The sequence below is a fragment of the Erithacus rubecula genome (assembly GCF_903797595.1).
Source record: "Erithacus rubecula genome assembly, chromosome: 19".
Classification (NCBI taxonomy): domain Eukaryota; kingdom Metazoa; phylum Chordata; class Aves; order Passeriformes; family Muscicapidae; genus Erithacus; species Erithacus rubecula.
In genome coordinates this window covers 2,550,095-2,568,943 of record NC_136671.1, presented here as the reverse complement: position 1 = coordinate 2,568,943, position 18,849 = coordinate 2,550,095, and the positions used below count along the sequence as shown (strand labels likewise).

At 47.3% G+C, this 18,849-nt stretch overlaps 1 protein-coding gene across 1 annotated transcript in view; it reads left to right on the top strand.

Annotated features, from left to right (window-relative positions):
* BCR (BCR activator of RhoGEF and GTPase) overlaps nt 1-18,849 on the top strand; it is a 105,801-nt gene that overhangs the window by 73,146 nt on the left and 13,806 nt on the right. The window contains exons 9-16 of the mRNA XM_079322758.1: nt 6,901-7,022; nt 8,216-8,384; nt 9,656-9,775; nt 10,590-10,665; nt 11,229-11,333; nt 11,920-11,994; nt 12,571-12,668; nt 13,342-13,473. Coding sequence (XP_079178884.1) covers nt 6,901-7,022; nt 8,216-8,384; nt 9,656-9,775; nt 10,590-10,665; nt 11,229-11,333; nt 11,920-11,994; nt 12,571-12,668; nt 13,342-13,473 — 897 coding nt within the window. The remainder of the gene's footprint in view (nt 1-6,900; nt 7,023-8,215; nt 8,385-9,655; nt 9,776-10,589; nt 10,666-11,228; nt 11,334-11,919; nt 11,995-12,570; nt 12,669-13,341; nt 13,474-18,849) is intronic.

Below are 18,849 nucleotides of genomic sequence, written 5' to 3'. Positions count from 1 at the left end.
TGACCATGAGTATTTTCTCTAGTCATTTGGCACCAGTATCCACTTCTATCAAAGCAGTAGTGCCCCAGTTGAACCCTCCATGAGAGTAGGTACGTTCACTCTCCATGTAGTAATGCAGAGACACAAATCTGCTCCCAGCTACTCTGTGTGGGTTAGTGATGGCTGTTCCTTCCTACAAGCTGCTCAGCTTGGGGTCATAGCTGGGTTTTGTTTATGCCTGTAAATCTTTCCTTTTCTACTTATCCTTTCCTCCCACTCGCCTTGCTGGTGCTTCCCCCGGGGTGACAGGACAGTGTGTGGATTGCATCTCCTAATTGACTGCTCTCAATGCATAATGCATTTTTTATTTTAATGAATCACCAGCTTGCTTTGATGGCTTTTTTCATTATTTGTCTTCCTCCCATTGAAGTTTCCTTGGTGGAAAGGAAGGAGAGTAAAACAGCCTTTTCCCCTCATGTATTGCTTAGGTGCTGATCTCAGTTATCTTTTTTCCCAGGCCTTGCCTTTAATGTAGAATATTTTTTTCCTCTCTGAGTGTATTGTGGGGAGGAATCAAATCTCCTTTGCTAGCCTCTTGCTCCAGCTCTTTTTTCAGGATTGCTTTGAACTGGGGAAAGCAGCCAGTTGTTAATCTCCCTAGTGACAGGCTGCTGAGGAGGGGAGTGCAGGTCAGGAGGGAGCACAGGCTCATTGGCACAGCCAATTCTCTTGCAGAGGTGATTCCTGCTTTGGGAGCAGTGATTCAGTGCCCTGCCTGCTGGGCTCCCTGTGTGGTGCCAGGTGTCCATTCTGCACTCCAGCCCCCCAGTTCTGCCGGGCTCCAGAGGCTTTCTTCTAATCTAGATTTATGCATAGGAACTGGAAGGTTTCTGTCACTGGTTTGATTTGCTGGGCTGGATGAGTATTTCAGGTAGTGCAAAGAGATGGGAACAAAGGGAGTAAAATCCCTCCCCAGAGGGCCAGAAAAAGCTGCAGCAGGGAAGGCAGAATTGGTGGAGTGAGCCTGTGAACAGAGAATTTGGTCCTTGCTGACTGCAGCAGACTTTGCTGAGGGCCACAATACAGAGGAGCCAGCAGAACCTCAGCCCCAGCCTGGCTACACAGGGGAGCCAAGAGGGCATCTCTGGTCTGTGCAGTCTGTTTCCATTCAGCTGGATCCACTGCATTCTCCTACTCTCTTCTTTTCATCCCATCTTTCAACTTTATAGTTAAGCCTTTTTTTTAGTGAATTATCTATAGGTATCTACTTTGCTGACCCTCCAAATAACCAAGCAAATGCATGGAGGGGAAGGGAGTCTTAGTAGCCCTGTACTTGGTGGCTTGGAGTGTGAGTAGTGAAGTCACCCAGCCCTTGGGGCCATGGCAGAGGCATCTTCTTGTCACTGCTGATCCTTCTGCACCACTGTTGGCTTGGTTTAAGTAGGGAATGAGGTTAAAGTTCTGCTGGGGACAGTGCCTTGGGGAAGAAGGAAAACAATTGCATTGGGATGAAGGATGTGCCACTGTCATGTGCAGAAGGAGGGCAGTAATAACCTGCTCTAGTCTTATTAACAGAGCAGCTCTAGGTATTGCATGTTGGGTTTTTTCAGCTAAACCCAGATACAAATGACTATAGTGCTTGTGTCTTTGCCTGACAAAAGTCAAGGCTGATGTTTCCAGCTAATTCAGTGCATTTCTGCAAAGCAGGAATTAATGAAACAGCAAAAAATTGCAGAGTTCACTTGAGAGAGTGATCCCTTTCTTGTCTGCTGCTCCTCTCGTACTCTTTGCAGAGTGTTGTTCCAGGGCAGTTCAGACCTGCTTGAGTGTGGTGGCTGCCACTCTGCCTTGCCCTGGCCACTTTCTTCCACCTTCTCTGAAGTGTTCATGCTGATATTTGTGATCCCACAGTGGCACAGAGGGATGGAGCCTGGAGTTTGGGGTCACTGCTGGCTGTGGCTTCATGTCTGGTCTCATCAGCACCAGTGCAGACACAGGGGAGCTGACAGGCAGCTTTTTCTGGGAATGAGCCCAGTAGATCACATCACAGATCAGCTTGTGCTACTGTACATCTTTGTCCTTGCCCTGGAGAGGAGGGGCTGCTTGGCAAGCAGTGTTTCTAAATGTGGTTTTAAACTGCAGCCATTGCCTTAGGCTTCTGTTTGACTTCATGGAAGACCAAGTGTGCTAGAGAAGGGAAAGGACAAAGGACATGTGCAAGGGAGCAGAATGCAAACTGAAGCTTTGAAAAGCTGGAAGTGAAGCTTAGACAGCCGTGCACAGCATGGGCCTGGTGCCTACTGCTCCTGGAGCCTTGGGCAGATGTTGGCAATAGAGCACTCAGAAATTATCTTGGCTGCTTCACATTCTGTCTTACAGCTGGAGCCAGAGAGCTCCTGGTGACAGGGGCTTTGGGAAGAAGAGAGGCCATTAAAATGCTCAAAGAGCAGCCAGTTTAACTCCCTAGGCAGAACATCCTTTTTTTTTTTTTTTTTTTTTTTTTTTGCAGTGCTGGTCTTGCAACACACTTATACACACGAGGAATCATTTTCTTCCTACGCTCTGCAGAAAGCCAAACCACCTCTTCCTCAGTGACATGTGCCAATACCCATCTCCTGGTTCCCCCCTCCTCCCTGTGCCTCACACTCCCAGCCCTTCCCGGGGCTCTCACCCACGCACGCTGCAGGTCTCTGCTGCCACCACACCAGATGAGATCTTTCCTCAGCACACAAGGGGGAGATGGCCTTTTGTGCAGCTCTGGGTCTGCTTGAGCAGCTTTTTAAATTCCAGTTTTTGTCATGTGCCTCAGACAAGCTGGCCACACTTCCTGGAGTTAATCAGTCTGTGACAGCAGCAGGATTTATCATATGCAAACAGCACAAAAACACTGTAGGATGAATAGATGAGCACACAGGTAGTCGTGAGCTTGGTAGCAGAGGAGGGGAAGATGCTCCATGACAGAGGTAAGAGGAGGAGGAGGACAGCAATAGGCAATCCAGAGAGGATAACCAAGCTCTGGAAAAGGTACAGGGAGAGCTCTTTTGTTCAGAGCACTGAGGTGGGTGGGAGAAGAAGCAGATGAAAACATGCAAAGAAAAGCAGGGCCTGGAAAAGAGATGTGGAACTTACATTGCAGCAGTACAGGAGCTTTGCAAGAGCCACTGAAGTTAACAGCACAGACCTCATGTGAGATATTAAAGATGATCCTAATTAACTCTATTGTGACACAAAATCATGACTTTTCTCCCACACTTCCTGGAACATTTTTCTGATGCTGAGCTGTGCTCCTGTGCTGGACACCTGACAGTCTTAGGGACTGTCTGTGGAAGAGAGGGGGTCACTCTGCCACTTTCCTGCCACTGTCACCCTATCACCCTCATCTCATGTTCTCTTGGATGTTTATTTGGTGTTTCTGTTGCCAGTGTTATTTCTGGGTATTTCAGGAAATCTTTAGCACCTTTGATTACTTTAACAGAGCAACTCTAGGAACAAGGTAGAGAGATGGTTTCTCACCTGAGAGCTATTGGATGTCATATACAACAGGCTCACTCATCCAAAAAACCTTGTGTTTCAAGACACCCCATTTAACAGGAGGCCACCAAAGGAATAGCTGTTGGTGGCCCTGTGTGGGAGGAGTTGACCAAAGTGTTGGTTCCAAAACTGCAGAGCTGAGGTGGCACAAGCCCTGTCTGAGGGGGGGAGAGGATGGGCTGACTCATGTCAGGAGGTCCAGGAAGGTGCCCTTTGCTCCCACACTGTGGGGTTTGGCAGGGATCTGGTAAGCCATTGGGAAATCCTTTTATTGTTTCCCTCTGACCTGCTGAACCTCCCAGCAAAATGACTCATGTGCAGCAGAGGATGTGCCCCTTTGCTGGAAGTGCCCCTCCTCAGCCCCACGGATGCTGAGCAGCCTGGGGCATGCCTGTTCTGCCCAGCCTTAATGAAAGTTCTCTTTTCCAAGAAAAGCTGGTAGTGAGGAAAGATTTCCTGACTTGATCCACAAATGTTTTCTCCCCAGATTCTTGGTTGCTCTTGTGGCAGTTCACCCCCACTGCTTGCTGGAGGGAATTCTTCCAAACTAGCTCCCATGATCAAGAAAAGAAGAATGAAGGGTTTTGGGAAGCTCCATTTTTCCCTCTGGCTGACTGGAATATATGACTTTCACCTCCTTCCTTCTGTTCCAGCCAAGCTTAGGAAGCACAGGCTTGTCCTCTTCCACCCAGCTCTCTTTGTGGGACTTTGTGCTGCCTCAGGGTTGCACTGTGTCTGTGCCAGTGATAGGGTTTGGTTCCCAGGAGTGCTAACCCAGATGAAGTCAGTGCCACCTCAGCCCCAGCTGGGAATGTGAAGGTTTTTGGGTCATTTGTCATGGAATGGCTGAGCTTTCTGCTGGGGTTTTGGGCAGGGTGCTGGGCTGGGGCCCTGGCTCATCTCACACACTGCCAGTGCCTGGCAGAGGCAGACAGAAGGTCAGGTCAGGACTGTGCCCTGTCACTGGCAGGCAGGGAAAGGACAGTGCCACATCCTGCTGGGTAGCAGGGATGAGTAAGCTGTGAGAACATCTTTACACCTACGAACAATGAGCAGAGGTTGAGCTGGCAGCAAGCAGCTATTCTCATTGCTCCAGAGGAGCTGAGCTGATTTGCAGTGTAATTAATATGCATCAGATCTAGAAACCTGAGATCAGGGGTTTGGCTTGCTCAGAAAATATCTTTCCCTGCTTATTATTGCTCCCAAATGAAATTCTTTGCAGGAGTGGAGAGTGTTCTTGCTACTGACAACATACCTCCTCCTGTTTGTTTATTTATTTTTAAAGCTCAGTGTTTCTGCTTTCCTTTCTGGGGCTTGCTCTCCCAGGCAGGAGGGGAAGGCGTGCTCAAGTGCCCATCAGCAGCAAAGGCAAAGTGCAGGCAGGAGTTCTCTCCAAAACCACTGAAAATAAGCCAGGAGGATCACACCCACCTAAAAATAAACACTAACATATGTACAGGCCTTTGTGAGCTGAATCACTGCTGGATGCCAGATCTGCCCAGAGTCCTGCCCAGAAATGGTGCAGCAGTCTGCCAGGGAGCAGCCTTGCTTCCTGCAGCTCTGGGGAAATCTGCTCACACATTTCCAGGACCTTCATGTAAGGGAAGGCAGCACCAAGATGAGCTCTGACACTGCTCCACGTGCTTTCACAGTAGCTGTAGATGGGAACATGCAGACTCCTAATCCCTGTCAGGAAGTGTAGGGTGCTGTGGGAAGAAGAATGATATCTGCAGGGGCATTTCTTTGTCATGTGTTCCTTGCCATGATGCCTGCTAGGCTCAGGACTGATGTTGGTTTGTTTTCATTTTGGAGAGCCAAGGTGGGAAGAATGGTAGACAGAAGGAGAGGCAAGATGGGGGTTTGCAATCCCACACCCTCAGCAGGGAAAGCATTCAGGGTTTGTTAAGTCAGGCAACCAACAGAACCCAGGGGTATCACCTGAGAAATGGAATCATCACTTCTGCTGTGGGTGTCCTGGCTTGCCCAGGGGAGCTGCTCTCGTGGTGCTGCCCCATGGAGACCCTTCTGTGGCTGTGTCCAGTGGGGGAGTCCTGGCCATGGGGCAGGGCAGGGCAGCAGGGACTCTAGGGCGAGTTCTGAGTGTGGGGCTGGCCAAGGGGGGCCATGAGGCAGCTGGGGAGATGCTGCTTAGCCCTGGCCAGGGTTGGCAGGACTCTCCTGCCTCAGCCACAGGGTCTCTAGGCAGATGTGGGATGTCTGATATGTCACTTAGTGATGGCAGAGGAGCATCCTCTTAGCTGCACTAAACAAAGGAAGTACAGGCCAGGGAAGAGTTCCTTAGCATATATTGTGTGGGGAAGCTGATGGTTCCTGCTTGTACTGGCTGTGAAGTGAGGCAACACTGACAGTTACACATACTGGTGGAAATAAAACTTGCCCATAGCTGAATGCCCTGACCTGTGGTTGAAAATCAGTGGGAGGTGTCTATTCCAGGTGTGCACTGAGTCCTGCTGGTCCTGACAGCACCGTGGAGGACCTGAGCACAGAGCAGGGCATGAAACTCCTGTCCTGGTCACTGGAAGGAGCACACAGCCAGCTGCCTGGATGTCAGCATTCCAGCCTTTTAGGCTTTTAACTATGGAGTTGTCCATCTCGCCTCTCCTCCATAAGGGAATTAGGAAAGCAATGGTTCTGCCTACCAATGTGTGCCCCTTCTTTAGAAGGCTGTAAAACTCCATGGAAACAGAAGCAAGATGAAAGGTGTCAGTCGTGCATCTTCTTTGCATCTTCTAGGTTTGGAGAATCTTTACGTGATTTATAAAGAAGATTCCAATAGGCACGTGGTGAGGGTACATGCAGATGGTCCTTTTAAAGCACAGGCTGATAAGGGACTCCTGAGAAGTTTGCCAGATACACGTGTTCAGGAGTTCTCCCTTAACAGCCCTTGTAGTGAAGCAGCAATGGCGTTCAGCCGTTAATGTTGCCAGAGTGGCTGTGTGAATGGGAGAGGAAGGGGGGGAGGAGAGCTCTGCTGTCCCCGCTGGGGGGCTGGGGAGCGGCTCCGGGAGGAGCGGGCTGTGCCGCGGGCTGTGCTGCTCTCTGCTGGCTCGGGAGGCATTCAGGACTCTGCTGGCAGGAGCTGGGCACTGACTCACAGCAAACTGCTCAGCAGCAGGTGGTGGAGAGAAGCCTGAAATCTGACCCAGCACCAGGTAGGGGAGAAGATGCATGGCTCTTTCTGCCTCTGGGAGAGAGGGCTGCAGCAGCAGAAGAGCTGACAGCAAGGAGTGTTTAGTAGGCCTTTTCATTTTTCTGAATTAGACAAATGTACTGAGTTTGCCCTGCTAGGAGTCATGTCTAAGGACTGTGTTGCCCAGCGCCAAGTTCAGAGCTCGTATTGCACTGAACATTTTCCTGTTTTTTCCCCAGCACCGGCAGCTGCTGAAGGACAGTTTCATGGTGGAGCTGGTGGAAGGGGCTCGCAAGCTGCGTCACGTCTTTCTTTTTACTGACCTCTTCCTGTGTGCCAAGCTCAAGAAGCAGATTGGAGGGTGAGAGTTTCCTTCTGGGGCTTTGTGCTTTGCCCCTCAGCTGCAACAGAATCCTGAGTTTAGCCTGCAGTTTTAGTTGCATATGGATACCCCAGACATAATCCACAAGAAGTAGTTAGACAAGAAATTATAGCAAGATAGGAATGTTTACTTTATGAGATGCTGAATAAGTCCTGACCTTAGGAAAGGTAATTCCTCCCATCTCTGCCCTGAGCCTACCTAGGAGAGCAGGATATGTTGTAGCTGCTGATATTCTGGACAAATGTAATTTATTTTTCTACTTTTCTTTTAATAGGCGACATTCTTCCATTTTTTATATGACTAAGGTTGTTAATTTTGGCTTAGCAGCTACAGCCTGTTAACAGTTTTACAGAACAATGGCAAAGGTGCAGTAAACAGACTGTGTCAACCCCAAAGTGCAGCTAAAAGCAATTTTGCTGACACTTTTCACAAATGAGGGGAGAGGAGCCATTACCAGTGTACTTGCCTCAAATTTCTCTTCACTCAGTAAACTTTTTTTCTTGGGGAGACATCTCTTATGTCCTTGTCCTCCTCAAGTAAAAAGTTATGCCTGCCCTTTTCAATGCACATGCTGTTGAGCAATGAGCCTTCAAAGGAGTGGGACATTCCCAAGAGTGGATGTTCCTGATAGCAGAGGTAAAGAGGGAATAAATGTCACAAAACATTAAAAAATGAGCTGCTTATCCTGGTGAAATCTCTGGAGAATGGCAGCTATGAGCTGTGGTTTCTCTCCCCTGGCTGGATTACACAGAGGTTTATATCCATTATCTCACCTGCCCCACCTTCACCCCAGCTTGGGCAGAAGAGACCCAGGTTCAGATCCTGGGGGGCCACCAGGTCACAGGTGTGGCACAGCTTTAGAACTTTGCCATTCCAGAAGCTTCGAAGAGACAGCATGCAGGACCAAAATTGTCTGCAGGAGATGGATGTGGTTTCTTAGGATGTAAAGAATTAGATAACAAAATGAGTTGCCTTTTAATGTGCTGTACCAGCTACTGGCCCTGCTAAGCTGTCTTGCTGAAAAGCAGCCTGTTGCCTGTTTTCCATATGGGAATCACAGTAAAGTTGGGCCAGTATCTGTATCTTCTGCACTCTAGAGGGAAGAACTTGTGGGAAGGACTGGGTTGTCAAATACCAGTAGTAGTAAAAGGTTTGGACCTCCTGCCTTTCAGGAAAAGCCAACAGTATGACTGCAAGTGGTACATCCCTCTCACTGACCTCAGTTTCCAAATGGTGGATGAGTCTGAGGCAGTGCCCAACATCCCCCTGGTACCTGATGAGGAACTGGATGCCATGAAGATCAAGATATCCCAGATCAAGAATGACATCCAGCGGGAAAAGGTAAAGGAGTGGAGCACTCCATGGCAATGCAGGCACAGGCTCTGTGCTCAGATGAAGTGCAGCTCTCCTAGGGCTGCACAGTGTGGGGAGCCAGGCTGCAGCAAACTCTTCAGCAGGGCCTTGTGATTGCCAGGTGCTTTGCCCATCTGAGAGCACAGCCTGAGTGATGCTGCCTGTGAGGAGGCAGAGACAGAGACCCCACGGTTGTACCCAGCAGCTCCTCTACTGTGAGCATCCATGTGGAGGGCAGGGATCTTGTGCTATAGACATGAGAAGTACTGGGAGTGTTATTTGCAATTCATGGCTGTTAAATTATGATTCTGCCAGTGATTTTGGTCAGAAGCCATAAACTCTTGAATTGTAGTAGGCTCAGTTATGCCTTTGAAGCTTTTTCCTACTTCACTGATATCAAAGCAGCAGCAAATGTATAGAAAACAGCAGTTACACTGACTGAACAGTCAGACAGGGACATGGTGTCCCTTTGCTTGCAAGATATGTTTTTTGAGAGCTGTTAGATCCCAAACCTTCCTGGACCTTAAAAGAGAAATAAGAGTTTGAACAGTGCTGGTGTGTAGAGCAGGAGATGAATAACATTGATCATGCTGTGGGCAGGTTATTCCTCACATTTCCAAAGAACATCATTCTGCCTCAGCTCTGGCTGGCTTTCAAAGAGGGCTTCCTGGAAACAGTAAGGTATTAGGAAGAACATTTTGTGGAAGCCTTTTAATCACCAGCTGCAGGTGTCTAAGATACATGTTTTGGTGCATCAGTGCTAAACAATACACATGGCTGGGTTTGGGACTGGATTTTATCCAGGAAAATACGTATTTTTAGCAGACCTCTGATGAAAATGGATCAGTGGGTGATGGCAGGAAGGTTCTGGGCAGTTTTTATAGAAGCTCATTGGAATCTCCCTAGTGAAGGACACTTGGAGGACCTGGCAGTGGCTGCCCAGTGACATGATGCTATTGCAGCCTCTGGAACAGAAAATACAGGGTACAGTGGGGACAGTTGCCACACACCTCTGCCCTTCAGCTGGGACAGCTGAAATCAGGGAACAGAGCCCAGTCCAAGTGTAGAGAGTCTGCAAATAATACCTTTCTGAGCAGCTGGAAGTCCTGGGGATCCTATTGACAGCATTTCTTCTGTTCTGGGGCCATTTACCTACTCACAGGGTAGAGACTGTGGATTTTAAAACAGTTGTTAGTATAAATGGGGGCAGATTTGGAGAATAACATGTGTCCTTTGCTCCCTCTTTCTACCCCCTTCAGAGAGCCAATAAGGGCAGCAAGGTGATTGAGAGGTTGAAAAAGAAGCTGTCGGAGCAGGAGTCCCTCCTCCTGCTGATGTCTCCCAACATGGCCTTCCGTGTGCACAACCGAAACGGCAAGGTGAGACCCACCCCACCCCAGGGGCAGGCACTGGGGGGCACCTGCTCCTGCACAGGGAGGGCTCTGGGCCCTCTGCTCTGGGTCCTCAAAGCTCTTGCCAAGCAGCAGACACCTCACCCTTGCCATGCCAGAGGTTATGGTGCTGTGACTAATCTGCATACAAGACTGACATTTAAGAAATAACCATAGAAATGGATCCTCTGTCTCAGCACCAGTCGTGGTGGAGCAGTAGGAGCAGCCCTTCACCCAAGATCCAGCACTGCAGCAGTTTCCTTCTGGACTGCCCTGTGGCTTCAAGGCTTGGCACACTCAGGGCAGTGTCCTCAGGGCTGCAGCTGCTCCTGCCAGGATCATCCTCTGCCAGGGGTGTTCTCTGCTCTGGCACTGCTGGAGCCTCTCACTGTGGTCTTTCCATGGCAAAGGAGTCCCACAGGACTGTGAAAATCCATGATCTGGTCATTGCTTCCTGACTCTCACTGCTTCATCAGTGCCCAAGCCTGTGCTGGAGGCTTTTGGTATTCCTGGTGCAGCTGAATTCCTGTTGTGAGGAATAGCAGAAGCTGCCATGGGAGCTGCTGCAGGGCCACAGCTGCCCTTTGCAGGGAGGGGCTCTGTGAGCTCTGACTGACCCTGTTGGTACCTTGGGCACATTGCCAGAGCCCAGCCTGTCTGTGCAGAGATGTGATGCAGGATGAGTGCCAGCAGAGCAGTCTGTGCAGCAGTGTGCACTGGGGAAGGTGGGAGCAGGCAGGCCCTGCCCTCAGTGGTGCATCAGACTAATGCACACCCTGTTTTCTCCTGTGTTCCTGGGTAGAGTTACACATTCCTCATCTCATCTGACTACGAAAGGGCAGAGTGGAGGGAGAATATCCGGGAGCAGCAGAAGAAATGTGAGTATCCCTCAGCTGTCATTGGTACAAGTGCTGTGATGTGAGGAGAGCAGGGCTCCAGAGGAGGAGGTGTGGGACAGGCTTCCCTGCCAAAACAGAGATCTGCATTAAAATCCACAGTACAGTATGGGTGTCTCCTGTCTGAGGCTGTTAGGGAACTTGTGCTGCAGCAACATATGAGGAATGTGTAGTAAGTTAGTATGTACTAATATATGTAGTAATGTTAGTAAGTAATTGTGTATAGAGATTCTCTCATTTACCCTGGAGATCAGAGCTCAGTGCAATTCCACTGAGAGGGATGAGCTGCACCCTTTTTCCTGGCTGCATTCAGAAGAAACTTAGTTACTTTTATGGCCTGGTGGTTTTGGCTTTGCAAGGAACTAAGAACCCCTCTATTTCCTGTGAACCATCCTGAGACTTTACTTGGAAGAGTAACTGCTCACCTGGGTGCTGCTGCTGAGCAGTGCCCAGGGAGCACTGTCTGTGTGTGCCCAGGGTGAGGGCTCATGCACCCAGCCTCTCCTTGGAATTTTTACTCCTCCCTCTTTCATTCTCCTTGGCAGGCTTTAAAAGCTTCTCACTCACATCAGTGGAGCTCCAGATGTTGACCAACTCCTGTGTGAAGCTTCAGACAGTTCACAACATTCCCCTCACTATCAATAAGGAAGGTAAGACCTTTGGGTTTTGCTTTCACATGGTGCAGCTGTAGTGAAACTCTCTCCCTGCCTGGTTCTGTGCTTTTCTCTAGAGCTGCTCTTACTGTTCCCTTTTGCTACAGGTTGCAGGTGTACTCCTGTGTACATTATTCAGCTGTTAAATGGTCCTTGCATGCAGCTGTTGTGCATGGTATTGGAGTGCCTGGTTGAGTCCTAGCCTGGGACAGCTTTGAGCTATGGCTGAGAATCCTTTGGAACAACACTAGTTGGCCAAAATTGTGTCAGGGACCATCTTAAATTACTACTTAATCTGCTAGTGTAGACTTAGCCTCAATAATTTACTTTTTCTCCTTTGAATTTCTTCCATGGTGTCTTGCTGATCCTAGAACTGTCACTGTAAAAGCCCCCCAGTGCCAGAAGGTGTTACAGGTGCCAGCTGTGGAACAGTCTCCTGTCTTGTTGAAATGGTTGTTATGTGCTCCTGCCATCCTTGGGGACAGTTCACCCTCTGCTCATTAACCTGTGTAGCATCAGTCTCATCACTCTCACTCTAGGCTCCACTGTGAGTGTAACAAAATCCTTTGGGTCTTTTGTACAGATGATGAATCCCCAGGTCTGTATGGATTCCTGAATGTCATTGTCCACTCTGCCACGGGATTCAAGCAAAGCTCAAGTGAGTTGCAGCTCTGTGACACACAAGAGGTACTGGTAGGTGTTAGATAAGCCATGTGCTGGGACAGCTGGGCATAGATTGCAGCATCTGTAATGATGGTGAGGAGGAGAGGTGTTTTGGGGAACTGGAAGTTCTACTCTTAACTCCCAAAGAGATCACCATCAAGGATCAAGCACACAGCATTTATTGTTAGGCCTACTCTGTTCGAGCTTTTAAGCAGTGTTTGCTGATTACCCAGCTGATCTAGAAACAAGTCAGCCCTTATCCTGAATTATTTCAGCTGTATTTTATTTTAAAATGAAAGAATGGAAGGTATTCTTCTGACATCCAGAATTTTTGTTGGGAAGAAAATGTTGTTAAAATTCATGAGAAATGACTTGACACAAGGTTCAAAAAAGGTGACAGAGCTTCTTAAGGACAGCTGGGCTGATCAAGGTGGTGAGACTTGTATGGGATGGTGTTACTGGTACTCATACAGAGATGGTGGAAATGAAGGCACCCTGTGCAAGTGATTAATGCAAGTTGGGAGATTTTAGATATTTTTTTAAAGTTTTTGTCCCTGTTTGTCCTCCTCAGATTTGTACTGCACGTTAGAGGTGGACTCTTTTGGGTATTTTGTGAACAAGGCCAAAACCAGAGTTTACAGAGACACCACAGAGCCCAACTGGAATGAGGTAGGTTTGGTTTTTCTTGATGTGACTTGTTTTCCATGTGCCAAATATCAATGCATGGTGGGCAGAAGACCAGAACTGCCAATAGAAGAGGTTTCTGCATGCTCAGCACTTGTGCTGCATATGCTGCTTCTCAGAAAACACTTTTTTTGCCAGGTTCATTTGGCTGTCAGGGCTTGCAGAAGATTTTTCTCTTGGATTAGCAGTAATTAAACAAACAATTAGATGCACATGAGTCTTGTCCAGTATTTAATCTTTTAAACAGATGCATGCTTGATAATTTTTTTAAAGACACAGGTGAAATTAAGTTGATGGAGATGGTTTTGTTTATTTGTTGAGAGGGGGAAGAATTAGCTGTAGACATTTTGCCTGTTTACAGCCAACTCAGACCTGCTGATGAGCAAAATTTCTTGCAAGGAAGGTGAGCAGATCTGTGTCATTGAATACTGCTTTGCTGAGACCTGTGAAACCTGACCAAGGAGGAAACCATCTTAGTCTCCAATTTGACTACCTTATAGTTACAAAATAAAATTTCAGTTTATTTCTAAATTGCCTAGGGAAGAGGTTTTGGCCAGTCCTTAAGTGTTCTTCTGATGAGTATTAAGGAGACTGTGTTGATTATTCTGGTGTCCTGTTGTGATGCAGCCATTGCTCTTTCCTTTCCTGGTGCCTGCAGGAGTTTGAGATTGAGCTGGAGGGCTCACAGACACTGCGGATTCTGTGCTATGAGAAGTGCTACAACAAAACCAAGCTCACCAAAGAGGATGGAGAGAGCACAGACCGCATCATGGGGAAAGGGCAGATCCAGGTAAGACTCTGCTCAACTCATTCCTGACACCCTCACTGCAAAACCTTACAGGACTTTTGATGTTCACCACAGAGGTTTTTTCTGCCTTCTGATTGTCTCAGCATTGAAGATTTTTCCCTCAGATAGTGAGGTACACAGTGTGATTCATAGGCAGGAAATCAGCAGCTTTGCCCCTCTGCTTTGTGCCCTTTGCCTGCTCCAGCACCTTTATGGAATAGCTGCTTGTTTTCATCTCTCATTTGCCCATGAACTTCAACATTTCCACACCAGTGTATAGGAGCTGCACAGCCCCTGGGCACTGGTGAGGCTGCTTCATTTGTGACAGGAGGACATAGGAATATTCTCTCTGCTCTGTAAATCTTGTGCAGAAGTGCTGCCATCTGTGTGCCTGGAAGTTGATGGATGTGTGGGCCAGGCCCTGGGACAGCCTGACTGTCCTAATGACTGCCATGCCCAGAATGTGGTGTCCATGACAGCAGACAGCATGCAAGGAACATTTCCACTGCTGAGAATTGGCCTGGGACACTGTGTGTGGCAGATGTGTAATACAATGGGGGAGGTGATGATTGCAAAGAGCTGCTGTGTGATGCAGCACTGAAGCTGGGTGTAGGAGAAATCAGGCCACGTGTGGAGGAAAACATGGGGAACATATGTGCCCCGTTTTGTTCCAGTCCATTTTGTTTCCATTTTGTTGCACTGTCTGTCCACAACTTCAGGAGGGTGTTAAATGCCTACTCTGAAGACACATTCTTTGTGTTGGAGTGGCTGTTGAACAGAACAGAGACCCTCCCCAGATACCTTTTCCTTTCTGGCATGTGTAAAGATCTCACCATTTGCCTCCATTTATGTCTGGCTGCTCATCTCCCTGGGGATGACAGCTTTCCCTGGCACTGGAGGGAGGCTCAAGCAGGCCAAGGCCCTTGGTGGGATTGCAGAAGCAGCTCAGGGTGAGAGTGGCCTGTGGGATCACATCCCACCTTTGCTCTGCTGGCAGAGTTCATTGCTTAAATGACTTTGATCAGGCTCTTCCTTCCCTCTCTCCTGTTTGCAGGGAGAGCTTTTGTCTGGAATGCATGGTGGGATTTGGAAGGGAGCTTGTGTGCAGATCAATAAATGCCAGCACAGGGTGTCTCCTGTGTGTGTCTCAGCTGACCAGAAATCCCTGTGTCCCTTCAGCTAACAAAGGCTATTTTCCACAGAGCTGAGCAACTACAAAAGAGCAAGTTTTCAGCCCTGAAATGCCCTGGAGATTTGTGTGCTCATAACAGAGAACCCTGAAATCACTGACCCACTAAATTCTACAAATATTTTATATAGATTTAAAAAAACAAACAAAATCTTTTAAATTTTGGCGATTTTTTTTCCTTCTCACAGCTGTGGGAATTTTTATGCTCAGCAATTGTATATTCTGTAAATATATTTTATACTTTAGTAAATAAAAATACTTTTTGATGGCAATGAAAGATTAATTGCATCTTGATTCTTTTAGAGAAACCTAAATAGTGGGAAGGTTAAAAAAATAAATTAAAAAGTTTTAAATTAATGTACAAATGTTGCATTCTGTTATATCATAAAAGGCACATGCAAAAGTTCTCTTGCTGTCTGTAAATCCTCTTTGCAATTTATAAAAAACCTCAATGACTTGCCAGAATAACCTCTTAATTTTCACTGATTCCTGTAGCATCATGAATTTCAAACACTAGAGAATCAAACAGAAGTCATATGACAGTCTGGTAACATTTTGGATTGATAAAAATTATTAAAGATTTTGATTTTGATTTTTTCTATTTTTTACATAAACACCATTTTTCTATTAAGAAACCATAATAATACAACAAGAAAATCTGATTACAGCCTGTGGCTGAAGGTTGGCTGTGTTTTCCCATGTGCTTTTATTTCAAATTTTGTTTACCTTAGAGTTTTTAGTTTATCCAGGCCTTTCTGATTTGTTGTTGCACTGTCATTACTCAGCCCAAATCTGTCTGTCTAAAGGCAAGGTCTGTGAGGTTGGGTGAGGATTTTTGTTTCATAAATTCCCTTTATTTAAAAACCTTGGGAACAAGAAGAGTCGTGCCTGCATCCTCCTGTTGATGAAAGCAGAGAAGTTTCTCTGTTGGCTGAATTGCAGTGCATTGTTAAGCTATGTGTTATTGTAAATATGCAATTTCCCACTACTGGGAATATGAGTCACCAAATACTGAGCCTCAGTGATGAAGACAATCAAGGAGGCTGTTTTGGCTGTAAAAATGTTTATTAAATCTCTCCGTTACATTATGGCAGTGAAGGAAGGAAGGCTGGAAATTGGTCCATGTAGTCATAAGTTTCCAGGAATGGGCAGCAATTTTAACAGCTCCCATTGCTCATATTTTCTTTTCCTATGGAATATTTTATTTGTCTGTCTTTATAGCTAGATGCAAGACCTGTTTCTTTCCTGCCAGTCTGCTAGTTTTTTATCTTTGAAACATAAACCCATGAGGTTTTAGTGTGGGAGAACCTCCTGTAAATGTAGAAGTGAAGTTCTCACAGGTGTGGTGTGCAGTGTTGAACTGGCTGGCACACATGGCTGGGGGCTCCTGGTGCACCTCAGGCATGAGAAATGGACACTGTGAAACTGGAAGTACTGGGGCAGCTGGAGGAGGATGGAATGGACATCACATGATGGGAGGAAATGTGAGGCTTAGTTCAGCTGTGGGCAAAAGCCCCTCTCATTGTGAGCACCCTGGGCTTTTCTTTGTTGTTAGCTTGCAGTCCATCTGTGGCACTTAGGCTGGCCTTTGGGCTCCTTGAATTTTGCACTTCACATGGCAGACACATCCCGTGTTTGGAGTGTGGCAGCCTTTTGTCTGATGTTGAGACTGTGCCTTGGGAACCCTTTGTGAGTGAAGTGATTCTTCACCCTGGGATCCAGCTCCTCCCACTGGTGCCTCCTAGAAATGCCATTTCCTTGCTATTTTCTTTTTCTGCATGATCAGCTCAAGCCAAATATTTCCTTCTCCCTCACAGCAGTGCTGGAAAATCAGGGAGGATGTGACCTTAGATCACTCATTCTGTGGAGCAGCACCATTCCTCTGTTGCCTTGCAAAACAATCACTCTTATCTTAATTATCTGGGATGTCTCATAGCAGTGCCCATGGCTATTTCAGGCATTAAGTTGTTTTCCATGTAAACCAGATTGTCCCATGCTGTACCTCCCAGTGTTAACTTGGAAACCTTTTACTCACTCAAGCTTGTTTAAACAGTTTGCTGAAGCAGAACGTTGTCCCAGCAATGAAAATAGGGGTGAAATGAAGAAGGTAATGGGTCATGGCTAAAGGGTGATGGTAGGAAAGATTAACCTGTCAGTGGGGAGCTGTGAGAAGAATGGAGTTATGGCAGGACTGGGAGTTGCCAGCAGCAGTGAGACTCTGACAACATGTATGTCACATCAGTTACAATTCAAAATTGATGGAGTGTAAAGTTGCTTGGGAAATTTAATAAAGGGAAGAAGTAATGTGAATGACTATATAAAACATACTAACCTTAATGTTCCACAGTCCATGCTCTGTTCTTTCCACTGAGGTTTCTTTGTTTTCCCTCCTTCTGCATATTCTCTTTTCTCTCTGGGGAAAAAGAAATCATGATCAAGCTGTCTGTGGTGGTTTCCTAGGGCAGAGCATAGACACCCTTCCTGGTGCCTGGCTTGCATTTGCCAGAGAAGCATCCCCAGTTTGCCTTTTTTCAGGTCCTCACTGTGCTGCTGTGCACTCTCAGCCTTTCCTGATGGCTGTGCCCTGTCTGAATTCAGTGCTGAGCTGCTACAAGGGACAGAGACCTGCAATAGAAACCCCTGTGGTGCTGGGCTGCTCTGTTCTGTTGTGCTTTGGGCAGGATACAGAGAGGTATTGGCTTGATTCATTAGTGAATGTGGAGCTGTAGCTTGCCACTGCAAATACCAAAGGCCATGGGGGGTCTGGAGGGAGCAGCAAACAAACAGAGTGGTTGGTTTGTATTTTCCTGTTCAGCTTTTGAGCTTTTGGTGGGGACTGTGCAAACAAGCCCATGCAATACAGTCTGTGTGGTTTAGCAGGTCTGTCCTATTTGCACAGAGCATGCATGACACACAGTGGCTCTGCTTCAATGGAGATGGGGCAGGTCACTCAAAGCAAGTAACTGTTTGGAGCAGCTGTCTAGAGGAGCAGTAAATTCACTGTCAAATGCAGAGGCAGCAGTTACACAGTGCCTCCCCTGCTTGAGCTGGCACAGTGTGCTCAGAGCTGCCTCCCTTTGCCATGCTGGCCATGGCTTGCATTCTTCTACTCAGTGTTCCTTCTTTCAGGTCACTGATCTCCAAATCAGGCCAGAAGACAGCATGGCCCCATTTGTCCTCTGTGCTGGAGCATCACTCTTGCTAGCTCATTGTCCTCAGTGTGCTCTCTCCCTGCCTGCTGCAGCTGCCCTTTCCCTCTGTTGCTCTTGCTGGCCTCAGTCATCAGCTGGGACCATGACTGAAGCTTGATTGAAGTCCCAGAGACAGTTCTTGGTTTCCTGTTGACTCTGTTATGTCCTGCTGTGACTTATCAGACTGTTAGACCTGATCTTCCTGTCTCACTCAGTGTTGCTGAGAGTTTATCCAAGCTTTGCTCTTTTAATAGCTTCCATCATTTTGCTTTGTTATTTAAAAAGCACCTTGGAGGAGTTTGGGTTTTTTTCCTCTTAATTGCTGTTGTTATTGCCAGTGATTTATGCAGGGTTGGCTGGGTCAGCCAGCTCTGGTGCCTGTTCTTCCTGGCTAGACCCATTCAGTAGAAGGCATTCTCCAGCAGAGTCAAATAGTAGGAGAGAGTGCAGGGATCCTGCCAGCTCAGCAAGAGAGGTCAGAAACAAGGGAGCAAGAGGCAGCAGCAGGTACATGGAGGTTTACTCATAGTCCTGGCTCAGCCCCAGCAGTTACCCAGCAAGGAAAAGTCTCTGCGAGCTCTCAGCTCCAGCAAGGAAAAGTCTTTATGAGTTCTCAGCTCCAGCACTCTGCTTCTGCTTGTCCTTTGCAGCTGCATAAGTCACTCTTGAGACAGAGCAGGATGGTGTTTGGCTTGTATTCTCTAACAGCTATTTGCCTGCTTTTGTTTTGTGCAGTGGCAGGAATTCCCTGGTCATTACTGACACATACCCAGTAATACATGTTAGCTTAGTTAAACCATAACTGGATTCTGCTGGACTCTTCCTTTAAAGTTTTTTGGCATATATTCAAACCCTCTTTCCTCTTTAGTCTTAAGCTATAAATAATATAGCTCCTTGCTATAAATAATACACTCAGTGACTCCATTCTAAAAGCATATGGAAAACTGGTTCCCAGCAAGAGGATTGGCTGTGACTGTGTGCATCAGCAGGGCCATTTTG